This window comes from Oncorhynchus masou, chromosome 30 (genome assembly GCF_036934945.1).
Source record: "Oncorhynchus masou masou isolate Uvic2021 chromosome 30, UVic_Omas_1.1, whole genome shotgun sequence".
Taxonomy (NCBI): Eukaryota; Metazoa; Chordata; class Actinopteri; order Salmoniformes; family Salmonidae; genus Oncorhynchus; species Oncorhynchus masou.
This window is the reverse complement of record NC_088241.1, coordinates 51513460-51529154: the sequence shown is the minus strand read 5'-3', so window position 1 is coordinate 51529154 and position 15695 is coordinate 51513460. Positions and strand designations below refer to the sequence as shown.

Sequence of the window (15695 nt, the reverse complement as noted above, 5' to 3'; positions counted from 1 at the left end):
GTATTGTGATTGACATGACTCTTTTCTCCCCTGTTCCCTCTCTGCCTTTCCTGCAGGTACCTGGTTGGCCAGCGGCTTGTCAACTATGAACGCAAGGCGAGGGGAGCCAGCTCTGTCCCGCCCCCTAACCCTATCCCAGAGTAGTCGTGTCCTCCATCTCCTTCTCTGTGGTGTTCATGCCTTGCTTTGGTTCAGTGCAACCTGAGAAATGTACATGTGTAAATACCTTGGACGCACTCGGTCGTCTGAAATGTAAAAGACTTGAATTAATGCAGTGACCATTGTGCATCTTAGTGTATTTATGAAATCAAACTGACAATTTGCCTCCTGTTTGTGTCCTGTTGATTGTCATAAAATTGTACATTAAAAAGTTTTTACATAATGGAGGTGGTGTGATAGCTTCTTCTTTTGGGATAAGTGGAGATTACAGCACATTTCCAAACTTCTCCTTTAGTATGTCATCTGGTATCTGGTGGTTTTAGTTACGTTCTGTCCTTCTTCTGAGGGGAACTGGGTGGTGATGAGTCTGGCCCATGTAGGTGAGCCTCCTGTTGGGCTTCAGGATGTAGCAGAGAGACTTACAGAAGATGGAGCTTGGGGAGCTCTGATGGTAGACACATTTCTCTGAACTTGTATAGTTCCGTCCAGAGCCCAGTTTCTCTTTTCATCTGGCCACTCCAGAATGGCTATCTCTACCTCCTGTCTGATCCTGTATACTCTGGGGTTCTGCCTTATTGCCATGTGATGGCGTTTCTCATCTCCCGCTAGGATGGTGACATCGAATCCCATTTCTGACGAGCCGTTATTCTCAAAGCAGAACCCTGGGCGGCGGTGGTTAAAGATCTTATAGAGGTGTGGGAGTTCGGGTCACATGCGCCCGCCGCTATGGATGGTGAGGTTCTTCAATGGGACCATCATCAGGTGACAGCTGTGTCAACGCTAGAGAGCAGACACACATTCCCACACTCTAATCAAAGTTTAGACCTATTTGTTACGTATAGTTGATACAACAGGTGTAAGTAAACCAAGGACCAATAAATAACCAATTTGCCTTTAAGTGAATCTATGCTAAAGGTGAATAAACAGTTTACTTAACTAAAGCTACTTGTAAAAAAAGTGTTGACTCAACTTTTTTTGTGGAAAATTATAATATAATCCCAAATGTCATACAATACTAATTGCAAGAACAGATCACTGTAGTCAGAGGTTAACAGAATTCTTAATTTATCCTATTTAACACAAAGCGATGTTTCAAGTGAGAATTTGGCAGGTCGGATGCCTGAAAAAGAAAATGAATTCTTGCCTACTTCACCCATATTTAAATTTAGCCAAAAAAAGTTGTTTGTAGCTCCAGTAGTAAGCTACATGGCAAACAAGTCATGAACTACTGAAAACACTACACGTTTGAATTTAGTTCAACTATCACCAAGCTACTGCAAAATGTAGTTCACTTACGAGTTGAAATATATTTAGTTCACTACGTTCCAACAGTGCCATATAGTATTCATATTCAGCATTTTTTATCCCTTTTTCATGATATCCAATTGGTAGTTACAGTCTTGTCCTATCGCTGCTCCCGTATAGACCCAGGAGCAACAAGCCTTAGGTGTCTCCAACTGTGAGTCTTGGACAGCCATGGTTTGAACTGGTAAGTACATGCATACTGTATCAAAGCATAGTGTGAAGACCCGGCCACTCAAATAAAATAAAATTGTATTAGTCACATGGGCCGAATACAACAGGTGTAGGTAGACCTTGCAGTGAAATGCTTACTTACAAGCCCCAAACCAACAGTGCAGTTTTAAAAAATATGGATAAGAATAAGAGATAACAAGTAATTAAAGAACAGCAGTAAAAATAACAATGTATACAGGGGGGTGCCGGTAAGAGTCAATGTGCGGGGGCACAGGTTAGTTGAGGTAGTATGTACATGTAGGTAGAGTTAATTAAAGTGCCTATGCATAGATGACAACAGAGAATGGTGTGGAGAGAGGGGGGGGGGCAATGCGAATAGTCTGGGCAGCCATTTGACTAGAGGTTCAGGAGTCTTATGGCTTGGGGGTAGAAGCTGTTCAGAAGCCTCTTGGACCTAGACGTGGCGCTCCGGTACCGCTTGCCGTGTAGTAGAAGGGAGAACAGTCCATGACTGGGGTGGCTGGAGTCTTTGACAATTTTCACTCAGAACGGTGGGTGTGATATTTACACCCTGGTGTGAAGTCACATGGGTGTGGTTTTCACGTCCTCGTTTGAATTTATGCCAGCAGCATACCACCCTGCATACCACTGCAGGCTTGCTTCTGAAACTCAGCAGGGTTGGTCCTGGTCAGTCCCTGCATGGGAGACCAGATGCTGCTGGAAGTGGTGTTGGAGGGCCAGTGGGAGGCACTCTTTCCTCTGGTCTAAAAAAAATATTCCAATACCCCAGGGGACACTGCCCTGTGTAGGGTGCTGTCTTTCAGATGGGACGTTAAACGGATGTCTTGACTTTGAGGTCATTAAAGATCCCATGGCACTTATCGTAGGAGTGTTAACCCCGGTGTCCTGGCTAAATTCCCAATCTGTCCCTCAAACCATCACGATCACCAAATAATCCCCAGTTTACAATTGGCTCATTCATCCCACTCTCCCTGTAACTATTCCCCAGGTCATTGCTGCAAATGAGAATGTGTTCTCAGTCAATTTTCCTGGTAAAATAACAAATAAATAGAATAAATAAAGTCCGCCCCCCCTCATAAATCAACGAGGTGCAAAAGATTGTTTGACATAAGCAACCCTACAATAACTACTAATGTGGGGGTGTTGGTATAGTGTGTGTGCGCGCGCAGGGTCAGGGTAGATAGTTAATTAGTCAATGAATGGTACCCAGACTGTCTGGCTATTTAGCAGTCTTATGGCTTGGGGGTAGAAACTGTCTCGGAGTCTGTTGGTCCGAGAGCCGATGCTCCGGTACCGTTTGTTAAATGGTAGAAGAGTGAACAGTCTATGGTTTGGGTGCCGGGATTCTTTGGCAATTTCAGGCCTTCCTATGAAACCGCCTGATAAAGAGGTCCTGGATGGCAGGGAGCTCGGCCCCAGTAATGTACTGGCTGTCAAGGGCGGTGAATTTGCCATACCAAGTGGTGGTGCAGACAGTCAAGATGCTCTTGAAAATGCAGCTTTCGAACTTTGAGGATCCGAGGGCCCATGCCAAATCTTTTCTGCCTCCTGAGGGGGAAGAGGTGCTGCCGTGCCTTTTTCACGACTGTGCGGGTGTGTGTGGACCATGTTAAGTGCTTTGTCGTGACATGACTACCATTGTTATGACATGCTATTTATCAAATAATGAACTGTTTAATTATTACATGACTAAATTAATCACGTAACAACTAACTCATTAGTAACTTTAGGCACCACAGGAAAAGTTTGTTTAATGAGTTACCGTTTCCCAAATGAACTCAAAAATATATCAGAATCTCGATACCATAGCAGTCAATCATTTCCTCATATCAGTGTCATTCTGAACATCGCATAATCCTTTAAATCTGCACAAACCCGGGTCTCACTAATCATTCCGTACCACACAAATTGAGTTGATTATTTATTTACTCACAAGCTAAATGATAACATAAGATACACAGTCTAGGTTATTGATTAGAACTTAATACAATGACAACAGGTCCTTAGCGGACCAACACAATATGACGTGTTACACAAGGAGATTTAAATAAAGAGAGAGAAAGCAAGAGAGAAAAGCAACACTTGTATACATTTGTAAACTATGCTTAGTTTAGCCCTAGTACCTTGCCCCGAACTGCCGCTTTTATGGGTAAGAAGTGTAATGCATGTATTTATAGGTGTAGAAGGTCTCTGCTGGATATCTTCGGATGGCCTGCTCTTTCGTCCTCAGGTGTAAGTCTCTGATTGTCCACAAGATGTCACAATGTCCTTTCTCTTTAGTTGTCTGTTTCCTTGCACTCGTTCTGTAAGAGTGGTCTTCTCCGGACTGCTAATCAGCCGTGTAGATGATGCCAGTGGAATGAGGGCAGTGTACACAAATGATGACTTGAAGAGAATAACCGTGTGGTCCTGCTTGAATTCACCGTCTTAGATACAGTACTTAAGACAGCTACTCAACCGTAGCATTGATTGTTAACGTAAATCTTCAATAATATTCCAACCAGAGAATTCCTTTGTCTTCAGAAAAGCACAGGAACGGGAGCTACCTCTCATGTGAAATGCGCGTGACCAGTGCGTGACTGCTGGCAGACCTCTGACTCATTCCCCTCTCATTCAGCCCCCCTTCATGGTAGACGTGTTACGGCTGACTAGGTGTGTAGATAGGAATCAGGCGCAAAGAGGTCCAGGGGAAAGATGCACTTTAATGTGGCACCAAAAGTAAATGCCCAAACACGCACAGCGCAACCTACTGACCAACCCAAAACAACGGGTAACACGGTCCAAAGCACCAACGACACAAACGTGAAGATCGAAATAATCCCGCACAATAAAGGGGCGGGTTCCACACGCTAAATAGAAAAGCAAATAAAGCACACACAAAATAGGAACAGGTGTAACTAATGAGACAAAACTAACCGAAAAGAAAAAGGGATCGGTGGCTGCGAGTAGGCCGGTGACGACGACCACTGAGCACCACAAAAACCGTCACAAAAACATTCTCTTTAATCTGAATATTTTCTAAACCTCATATACACATTATGAAAACTCATCAAGTTACAATGTTTTCGTTATAAAGTCTTCATTTAACTTTTAATAACATTGTAAAATAAGCATTAATTTTCATATTCCATCCATCATTATTCCCACCCATTCAGATATGAAATATATTGTCCCAGAGTCCATTTATTTGATGTTTTACTTCAGGGTTGTAAACTCTTCAAAGACATTCCAGACAAAGACATTCCAGACACCCAAACTAGGCACCATAAAAACGCCACCTTCAACTCTCTCCCCTCTGCAGGAGAGATATCTCTGTAGAGCGGATCCACTGTAACCTGATCCTCATAGGCCAGTCATGACACCTAAGTGATGTGGATTCCAAGGAACTTGAAGCTCTCGACCCGCTCCACTACAGCCCTGTCGATGTGGATGGGGGCGTGCTCTCCCCTCTTTCTCCTATAGCTCACGATCAGCTCCTTGGTCTTACTGATTTGACGGTGAGGTTGTTGTACTGGCACCCCATTGCTAAGTCTCTGACCACTTCCATATAGGCTGTCTCATTGCCGTCTGTAAACAGGCCTACCATCGTTGTGTTGTCAGCAAACTTGATGATGGTGTTGGAGTTGTGCATGGCCATGCAGTCGTGGATGAACAGGGAGTACAGGAGGGGGCTAAGCACACACCCCTGAGGGGCCCGTGTGTTGAGGTTCAGCGAGCCAGAGGTGTTGTTGCCTACCCTTACCACCTGGGACTGGCCCATTAGGAAGTCCAGGATCCAGTTGTAGAGGGAGAGGTTCAGTCCCATTTGGCTAAGGTGTATGTAAACGTCCAACTTCAACTGTAGGTAGGCTACATGGAGAAAGTGTTTACTTTTTGCAATAAAAGGGATATTGTCATATAATTTAACTGTAATCCAAAGTGTATTACAGTGAGTGAATCTGAAAAGAAAAGGTGGTACTCATGGCAGGTTCAGTAATGTTCTTGCCTGTAAAACACACATACAGGCACACACACACTTCTGTAGTCACTGAGATATCGATACAACTACCATAAGAAGCTATTTAATCGAATGATATAGCCTACAATAAAATAAACATTTGTCGCCCTTTGAAATCAAATCAATTGTTATTTGTCACATGTGCTGAATACAACAGGTGTAGTAGACCTTACAGTGAAATGCTTACTTACAAGCCCTTAACCAACAATGCAGTTTTTAGAAAAAATAAGTGTTGAGTAAAAACTAAAAGTAACAAATAATTAAAGAGCAGCAGTAAAATAACAATAGCGAGGCTATATACAGGAGTACCGGTACAGAGTAAATGTGTGGGGGCACCGGTTAGTCAAGGTAATTGAGGTAATATGTACATGTAGATAGAGTTAAAGTGACTCTGCATAAATAGTTAACAGAGAGTAGCAGCATCGTAAGAGAGTGTGAGGGGGAGGGTGAACAATACAAAAAGTCTGGGTAGCAATTTGATTAGTGTGTTCAGGATTCTTATCGCTTGGGGTAGAAGCTGTTAAGAAGCCTTTTGGACCTAGACTTGGCACTCCGGTATCACTTGCCGTGCTGTAGCAGAGAGAACAGTCTATGGCTGTGGTGGCTTGAGTCCTTGACAATTTTTAGGACCTTCCTCTGACACTGCCTGGTATAGAGGTCCTGGATGGCAGGAAACTTAGCCCCAGTGAGGAACTGGGCCATACGCACTACCCTCTGTAGTGCCTTGAGGTCGGAGGCCGAGCAGTTGCCATACCAGGCAGTGATGCAACTAGTCAGGATGCTCTCGATGGTGCAGCTGTATAACTTTTTGAGGGTCTGGGGACCCATGCCAAATCTTTTCAGTCTCCTGAGGGGGAATAGGCTTTGACGTGCCCTCTTCATGACTGTCTTAGTGTGTTTGGACCACGATAGCTTGTTTTTGATGTGGACACCAAGGAACTTGAAGCTCTCAACCTGCTCCACTACAGCCCCACTTTAGTGGCGGGAAAACAACTAGTTGGCTGTCCAGGCCAGTTTTTCTGTTTGGACTGCAGTTGCAAGTGTGGGACACTTGCGCACTCTACCGGGAGACGAAGGGAATTGCAAATGGGAGTTTGATACGTGACGTCACGCAAACACTCCCTTCGGTTTGGTGGAAGAGTAAAGATGGCGCCCACCCACGTATTGAGATGCTGTCAACGGGGCTTAGCTTGGATACCTGTGATTTTTATCGCCCTAGTCGTATGTTGGTCTTACTATGCGTACGTCGTAGAGCTCTGCATTTGTAAGTATAAAAAAATGCTTTTCACTGCGAGTGTCGTTGTGTTATGGTTGATATTTGTGCTAGCTAACGTTAGCTGGCCACAGGAAGTGAATGGAGCGGCTGCTGCTAGATAACAAAGGCTTGGCTAGTTAGCTAGTCCTGCCAATGTAGTGCTATAGCTAGCCAAATAATCTGTTTCTGTAGCTACCCGTTAGCTAGCTAGCGAATTAAACTGTTCAATTTTAGCACTTCATTAAAAGCTATCATACATTGGTACAACGATAGCCTACCAACCTCAGTTATCTGTTATTCTGTCGACATCTTGCCAGATGTAGAGAACTGTTCACATTATTTTCTACCTGCAACAATGTACCTAAAGTAAAAGACGAAGAAGCAAAGATAAAGAATGCTTATTATTTGTTTCAAGTGGGCGTGGCTTTCCTCTGCATTGATGTCCAAGAACTGGACAGGTGAAAGCTGCCAGGAATGCCAGAAAAATAATGTTGAATGTCCACAGGAATGTGTCTTGTTGTTGCTAGCTGCATACAGTATGTCTGACACCCACAACATACACCAGATGCAAACGTAACATTATTTTATCTCCTTCCCCCCTGCAGTCACCATCCCCAGCATAGCAGAAAAGAGTAAGTAGTGGCTATTGGATGGGATTGATTTCTACTGGTTGATTGGCTTTTACTGACATGGGCCCATTTGCCCGCTCATTGGGATTGTTGCTCAAGGGCCATGGCTGAAGTTAGTTTTTATTTACTCTGGCTGGACTGGGCTCAATTTGGACACACGTAAACACACATACACACTGTAGACACTACTAAATTGCACACTTACACTTGACCTATGCATGTGCAGATAGTGAAAATATGAATATCTGCTATGTTGAAGCCAGGTGAGAATGTGTCTCTGACTCTGTCTGTGTCTCTTACAGTCATCTACATGGTGTTCTTCCATCTGTCCTTCGTCATGTTTGTGTGGTCCTACTGGAAGACCATCTTCACCAGACCAGCCAACCCCTCCAAAGAGGTACTCTGCCTTTTTAGATACCTGCCCTGAAACATCCACAAGGCTGTAGCTCACAGCTTCACTGGATAGATGTCTATGAGTAGATTTATTCCAATAACACAGGTGGATGGACAATGTTGCTAAGGGACTAACCATAATTGAAGTTTTTTTCCTGTGTCTGTTTTGTTTCTCTCCCCTCTCTCTCTCTCTGACATCTTTCTCTTCTGTTAGTTCTGCTTGCCTAAGGCAGAGAAGGAGCAGTATGTGAAGGAGGAGAGACCAGAGTCGCAGCAGGAAATCCTGTGGAGGGCTGCCGCTAACCTGCCCCTCTACACACGCACCGGGGCTGGAGGTCTGTCTCTATCTGTCTTGTCTATCTATGTTTGTGTGTGTGTCTGTCTGTCTCTCTCCCAGTTGATTGATCCAGCCCTGGCCCGTTGAGTGTGTAGCTTATCAGTTGGATTAATGTGTTGTGTACAGCGATCCGCTACTGTGACCGGTGTCAGGTGATTAAACCAGACCGCTGCCACCACTGTTCTGCCTGCGACATGTGAGTCTGCTATTTCCTGTCTCCTCTCTCTTCCAGTCTTGCTTTTCCTGTTGAATGGCCTGATTCCGAATGGGTTTTTTAATTCTTCTTTCTCTTCTTCCATGTATTAGGTGTGTGCTGAAGATGGACCATCACTGCCCCTGGTATGTTGTCTGTTTCCTCACGTCCACAGTAGATCAAAGTATTCTAATGTTCAGAGGAAGCATGATCATAACTCAACTTACTTTTTGTCTCTCCTCTCTCTCTCTCGCTCAGGGTGAACAACTGTGTGGGATTCTCCAATTACAAATTCTTTATTCTGTTCCTGTGCTACTCTCTGGTGTACTGTTTGTTCATTGCAGCCACCGTACTGCAGTATTTCATCAAGTTCTGGACAGTGAGTAATGGTCTCACATTCACTGCAGCCTGCATCTGTTCTGGCATCCACTGCTTTAGTCTTGTTATTCCCCACCCACCCATACATTCAATGCTGCAGATGTGGGTGTGTGTGCGTGCTTTTCCCCACATATAAGATAGTGTATGAAATGCTACAGTGTGTGTGTGTGTGTGTTAAATGCTACTATTTGTGTTTGTTGTAACCACTTGGATTGTCCCACATCCTGCTGCTTAACACTGTGGCCTCACAGCTGTACTGCTTCACTGTTATGCAGCTCCCTCTTTCTCTTTCTTTCTTTTGTTCCCCCCCCCCTCAGCTCCTTGTTCTCTTAGTTCTTGGCCTCCCTCCCAGCTTTTCACATTTTGCTTTCCCTCTGACCCCCCTCTTTTCCTCACATACATTATTATTGTTCTGTCTACCCCACTCCTCTCTCTCTGTTAATTTCTACCATGTCCTCCTGTCCATGCCATCTCACCAGCCCTGACTCTGCCTGCTCCTCCGTCCTCTTTTAATACACCTTCTCTCTTTCTTCCACCTTGTTTAATTTCACTCCAGGTGACTCCTATATGATCCCTGAACCATTTTCCAACACTTCACCACCTCCCCCTCAATCTCTACCTTTCTCTCCCTCCGTCTGACCTCTCCTGGTGTCTAACAGTCTTGTCTCTGTTTGTACTAAAGCTTTGCCGGAGGAAATCGGCAGAGAACTGCCCCAAGGTAACCCAGCCTCCAGAGCCTTAGTGTAGCTGTTGCAGGGCATGAAGTGCACCTGTGGATGTTGTGTGATGGCGTTGTGTGTTTGCTGTGTTTTGTTGTGTTGACATGGTTATCAAGGCGCCCCGCCTCTCTCCCTCTCACCCCCACCCCTCCTTCCATGTGGTTTTTGACATTGACTCTCCCTCTCTCTCTTTTTCTCTTCTCCTCCTCTCCTCCCCAGAATGAGCTGCCAGACACTCACGCCAAATTCCATGTCTTGTTTCTCTTTTTTGTGGCGGCCATGTTCTGCATCAGCATTCTCTCCCTCTTCAGCTACCACCTGTGGCTCGTAGGGAAGAACCGGTCCACCATAGGTACCACACACAGTCCCACACGCACTCTTTTTGTTAAGGGCTCCCAAGTGGCGCAGCGGTCTAAGGCACTGCATCTCAATGCTAGAGGCGTCACTACAGACCCTGGTTCGATTCCAGGCTGTATCACGTGATTGGAAGTCCCATAGGGCGGCACACAATTGGTCTTGCGTCGTCCCTGTTTGGCTGGGGTAGGCCGTCGTAAATCATCATTTGTCATTTGTTCTTAACTTTACTTGCTTAGAGGTTAAAATATAAATAACTCATGCACAGTCCCTCAACACCACACACACACACACACTCATTCGCTCCTCAGACACTCACTCCCTCACCCTCTACCCCCTCTCTCTTTCTCTCACTCCCCATCTATCCCCCTCTACCTCTCTCTACACCCCCCCTCCCTCTCTCCCTCAGAGGCATTCAGGGCTCCAGTGTTCAGAACAGGTTCTGATAAGAACGGTTTCTCTCTGGGCTTTGGGAAGAACATCGCCCAGGTGTTTGGAGACGAGAGGAAGTTCTGGCTGCTACCCATCTTCACCAGGTTAGTGTGAGGGATGTTTCTAACCCAGAGTTCCAGTCTCTAACCCAGAGTTTCTCTTATCTTCTTTCTCCTCTCTCACGGTGTGGCGTGATACGGTGTGGCGTGATACGGTGTGGCGTGATACGGTGTGGCGTGATACGGTGTGGCGTGATACGGTGTGGCGTGATACGGTGTGACGTGATACGGTGTGACGTGGTATTGTGTGGTGTGATACGGTGTGGTGTGATACGGTGTGGTGTGATACGGTGTGGTGTGATACGGTGTGGTGTGATACGGTGTGGTGTGATGTGGTGTGATACGGTGTGGTGTGATACGGTGTGGTGTGATATTGTGTGGCGTGGTATTGTGTGGCGTGGTATTGTGTGGCGTGGTATTGTGTTGTGTGATATTGTGTGGTGTGATATGGTGTGGTGTGATATGGTGTGGTGTGATATGGTGTGGTGTGATTGTGTGGTGTGATACGGTGTGGTGTGATACGGTGTGGTGTGATACTGAGTCATGTGATGTGATACAGTCAGGGTGATGGACTGACGTTCCCATCACGGCTTGTCAACATTGACCCAGAACAGCCCACAGTCAGCTTGCAGCCAGAGGCCAATAAAAGGTAATAAAATATGATCAATAGGTCAATCAATACCAACAAACGGCTGTCAGATTTAAGATTAAGCTGAAACCTGAGAACTTCTATTTGACATATCATCAAATATGATCTAAACATGTTCAGTAATGAGTTATCAATCAGATGTTTTTAAATAGATTATTTTCTTCCCAGTATTGAAGACGTCCCGGCCAGTCCTCTCAGCGAGTCTCAGAACCATCTCCTTGGCAACGAGCAGCATGCCAACAACGTCACAGAACACCTGGAGAATGACAGTAGGTATCTGCTCACAATTGATCTGTAGGTTCTGCTCTGAATGGTATTGATGGTAGCTAATGGATAGTTTTGGTCATAAAGACATCTGACCTCTGTGTTACAGCTGGGAGTGAGACCATCACAATCATCATGGAGAGGGAGTCATAACAAGGTGAGCCAACACGAGTTCTACCCCTGACTACATCTGTCTACTATGAGGCTAGATTTAATCAACTAAATGTATCTCTGTCTCTTCTCAGGAGAAGAAACCAGCCATCTAATATGATGCCTTAAGTATACCACCATTTTTTCTTTTTTTTGCCACCATGGAAACAGTCTCCCAACGCGTCCCTGTAGTTCCGAAAATGTCACACTCAGCATAACCATGGAAACAGACTCCTTTCACGCATCACCATAGATATAGCCTTGTCTTTTAATCATCAGAAAGTTACACACACAACTATTTATGCAGTTGCACAGAAGAACAACGCACAGCCTACTGTAAGCATATTTTTATTTTAGTTGACTGTGACCCGATTGTCCACCCAGGACTGTTAATGGATCTCAGCACCACTTGATGATGGCAGGAATAGTAATCAGTCTTCACACTTCAGAGTGGAGAATGCCTGTGCCAAAAGCTGACAGACTGGTTATTAAATGGACCAGGGCTGAGGAAGGACCTGGACTGGGAGAAGACTAAATCTGAGCTGGGAGGTACTGGGACATAATAATTTTGTACAGATTTTTCACCCAACGTTTATAAAATGGATGTTATGAAGCTGGAAGATATCACCAAGAAACCTAATTTTGTTCACAAATAATTTAGGGGTGTTTGGTTTGTACTATCGATAGACGTTACAAAGGGTGCCTAAAAGACAACCTGGACTATACAAAGAAGACCCATTGGAGGGGATGCTGGACTAAACCAATTTTAAAGTGAAATGGGGGGTCTCCAACCGGGTTTTGATCATGTCATCACACAACATGGCGCATTTGCACTCTCAAGATGACGTTTTATTATCCATCATGTTCTGCATTCTTCATGTCCAAAAACAGATTAAGAAAGGTGTGTCCTTGAGTGGGTGTGTGTGTAGTCATATTTGTGAAGAGAGGGAGTGTGCATGAGTGTGTATGTAGGCAGATTTGTTAGGACAGAGAGAGAGTGTGTGTGTGTGCGTGCAGGCAGGTGCTCGCTGTAACTAACAGCCTAGAAGGATCAGCTTCTGATGTTAGTTGATGGATGGATTGATAGTTTGGTTTACATTCATTCCCAAGCTGCTGAAGGAAGTCTTATGTGAGAGAATACAGTATAGCCTCAAGCTCCTCAACCAGTTCTAGCTCATGGTCAAGTTATTACACGTTGATCAATGATTATTTTTAACGCATCAGAGACTACAACCTTGAACATCACTTTTTACGAAGGCTGTGTCTGAAATTACACCCTATTTCTCCATATAGTGTATTTTTGACCAGAGCTATGTAGGGTTTGTGGTTAAACTTGTTTGTTATATGGGGAATAGGCTGTGATTTGAGATCAGCCCGAGGTCACCATTCATTGCCAAATAAAGGGCTGACCAATCAGCTGCTCTGACCTCTGAACTGGGAGTGTTTACAACACCAGATGCCATAGAATTAGAATCATAGACCATTGAATGGGAATGTCCATTTTAGTATTCTAGTCATTCTAGTTCTATGCTTGATACATCTCTGCTCTCACGTCATTGGCCTGTGTCATGGAAACCAAATTAAACTGCTTATCGTTGTGACTTAATGTTTTTAAGGTTTACCCATATGTGCCCAGTGCCTACCTGTTGAGGCTTGGCCACCCTGCGGTACTGATGCTGGCCAGCAGGTGGTGACACCTCTCAGCTGTCTAGCGACCTTCTGTTGTACAGTACTTGTTGTTCCTCCAAAACGAGGTGCCTCACAGTTTAGGTCTAAAGTGGACCAGTATGTATTATATGCAGTAAGATTCCCTGTGATGTGAAAGTGTTCGGGGCTCAGTTTGCGTGAACTGTGAGGTGGTGGTGTAGTGTGTCCATGTGTCAAAACAGCTGTGATTGGAAGGTGTCAGTGACGGGTGGACATAATCTGCGGGGGGGGGGGGCAGGCATATTTTCCTCAACTGGTTTTAGATAAATGGAAAAGCGTTTCAAAACTTTACAATTTATCCTCAGTTGAAGTCAAAAATGAAGACAACCGTTATAAAGGTAGTGATATAGGACATTTCCCGTAGATTACTCCTGGCCATAGCAATGTACAAGTTTACAGACCAGAGGTGTGGGGTAAGTTAGTTGTAGGCATAGAGGTGTGTGTCATTGCGTATTGTTGTTTAAGTTCTGAATGTAATAAGGAGGGATAATGATGATATTTCATACAGTTATGGAACCCCTACCTCTAGGTTCTTGTGTAATTCTGGAACGATTGGATAGGTATAAGCAATATGGTGAAAAGCTACCACCATATTGCTTATACCTATCCAGTCCTTTGCATCTCGACAAGTGCTCTTGGTTGAGTGGCAAGGGATCCAATTTGGAATGAGGCCTTTGAGTGTGTGGCCTTTTGAACCTCTAGTTGTTCTTTCATTCTAATTTGAACACCTGACCCCGGCGATGGTCATTGTTTGTTTAGCTCCTCCCTCATAAGCCAATGAACCCGAGACAGGATTATTTCACTCAGAATGGTGACCTTGGTTATACTGAGGTAAGGTTGCTACCGGACAAGGTTTATAAATTCACTCTGCTGGAACTCTGAATAGTTATCCCTGTGTTCTACACTTTGTGTTCGAGAACCCATAATTAAAATGCTGTTTCTTTTCATATGGCCACTATTTTTTCTACCTAATAGATTTACTTACAGCTACACTCTGAACTACTTGACCCAGAGACTAAGAACTCGTTGTTTGACATTAATTGGAGTGCTCTGTTTTAATTCTGGGAGGATACACTTCATTAAACATACGTGGCCTTTACATTAGATTTTGATCAAATTCTGTGTAAATAACATGCGGCTAATGCTCATCAGCATGGAGCTCAGCTGGAAATGTGTTTATGGGGATAGATGGGAGGTTGTGGTGTTAAAACAGCCATATTATTTATACAACTAGATCCATTTAGTTTGACCCTACAAGACTCCATCAACTGTTCCCACCATTATACCTGAATCCACAATAGTGACTCCTGTCAAAACGGAAGAAGATTCGGATCATTCTTGTCATATTTTAGGGGGGTTGATTTGACTAACCCACACCCATGTGTCTTCTGCATGTACAGTGCAGATGTATTTGTACTCTGCTTATTGCAAGCTTTGACCTATAATTTTTTTCAATGTCATGTTTTACAAAGTGTACTGTGTGTAATATATATATATATATATATTGATAATGTAAAAAAAAAAAAAAAGGTGTCAGCCTATCTATTTTTCTTGTCTCATTTTAATTTTTCCTGTTCCTATTTTGTGAATGAAGTACATGCCTCTATAAACTATTAACGTGAAAAAAAATAACAATAAATGTTTTTTAAAACCTGCAGGCTGACTCCATTATCTTTTGGAAAGTCACAATTTACAGTGCATTTGGAAAGTATTCAGACCCTTTTCACATTCTGTTACTTCACAGCCTTGTTCGAAAATGAATTAACAATTTTTTTCCCCCTCATCAATTTACACTCAATACACAGTAATGTCAACTTGATCAGACCCTTTGCTGTGAGACTTAACATTGAGCTCATGTGCATCCTGTTTCCATTGATCATCCTTGAGATGTTTCTACAACTTGATTTTAGTCCATCTGTGGTAAATTAAATTGATTGGACATGATTTGGAAAGGCACACACCTGTCATAATAAGGTCCCACAGTTGACAGTGCATGTCAGAGCAAAAACCAAGCCATGAGGTTGAAGGAATTGGCCGTAGAGCGCTGAGACAGGATTGTGTCGAGGCACAGATCTGGGGAAGGGTACCAAAAAATATCTGCAGCAATTGAAGGCCTCAATCATTCTTAAATGGAAAAATGGAGCAGCTGGCTACGACAGAGGCTGGGCTTGAACCCAGAATCTCTGGTGGCACAGCAAGCACTGCAGTGCCATAGACCACTGCGCCACCTGGCGGAATTATCATGCTTTGTGGATGTTTTTCAGCATCAGAGACTGGGAGACTAGTCAGGATCGAGGCAAAGATGAACAGAGCAAAGTACAGAGAGATCCTTGATGAAAACCTGCTCCAGAGCGCTCAGGACCTCCGACTATGGCAAATGGTCACCTTTCAACAGGACAACGACCTTAAGCACACAGCCAAGGCAACGCAGGAGTGGCTCCGGGACAAGTCTCTGAATGTCCTTGAGTGGCCCAGCCAGAGCATGGACTTGAACCCGATCTAAAATATATGGCGAGACCTGAA

The 15695-nt window shown here is 44.2% G+C and overlaps 1 protein-coding gene and 2 pseudogenes across 1 annotated transcript; 2 read left to right on the top strand and 1 right to left on the bottom strand.

Annotated features, from left to right (window-relative positions):
* Positions 1 to 386, top strand: part of LOC135522731 (E3 ubiquitin-protein ligase MARCHF6-like) — a 33355-nt pseudogene extending 32969 nt beyond the window's left edge.
* On the bottom strand, positions 308 to 5461 carry LOC135521657 (uncharacterized; annotated as a pseudogene).
* A 1329-nt stretch (positions 5462 to 6790) lies between these two features.
* zdhhc20b (zinc finger DHHC-type palmitoyltransferase 20b) lies at positions 6791 to 14829 on the top strand. The gene is made up of 14 exons (XM_064949267.1): positions 6791 to 6917; positions 7514 to 7540; positions 7840 to 7934; positions 8145 to 8265; positions 8394 to 8463; positions 8574 to 8606; positions 8719 to 8839; positions 9521 to 9556; positions 9777 to 9909; positions 10321 to 10447; positions 10962 to 11051; positions 11220 to 11320; positions 11425 to 11472; positions 11561 to 14829. Exons 1-13 carry the CDS (start codon positions 6800 to 6802, stop codon positions 11466 to 11468), a joined length of 1116 nt encoding a protein of 371 aa, XP_064805339.1. The 5' UTR covers positions 6791 to 6799; the 3' UTR covers positions 11469 to 11472; positions 11561 to 14829.
* The last annotated feature ends 866 nt before the right edge of the window (positions 14830 to 15695 follow it).

Excerpts from the sequence above, each read along its gene's own strand:
- zdhhc20b (XM_064949267.1), top strand. The coding sequence starts at position 6,800 with ATGGCGCCCACCCACGTATTGAGATGCTGTCAACGGGGCTTAGCTTGG. Across the intron at positions 6,918-7,513 it reads CGTCGTAGAGCTCTGCATTT|TCACCATCCCCAGCATAGCA; the intron begins GTAAGTATAAAA and ends TCCCCCCTGCAG. Across the intron at positions 8,464-8,573 it reads CACTGTTCTGCCTGCGACAT|GTGTGTGCTGAAGATGGACC; the intron begins GTGAGTCTGCTA and ends TCCATGTATTAG.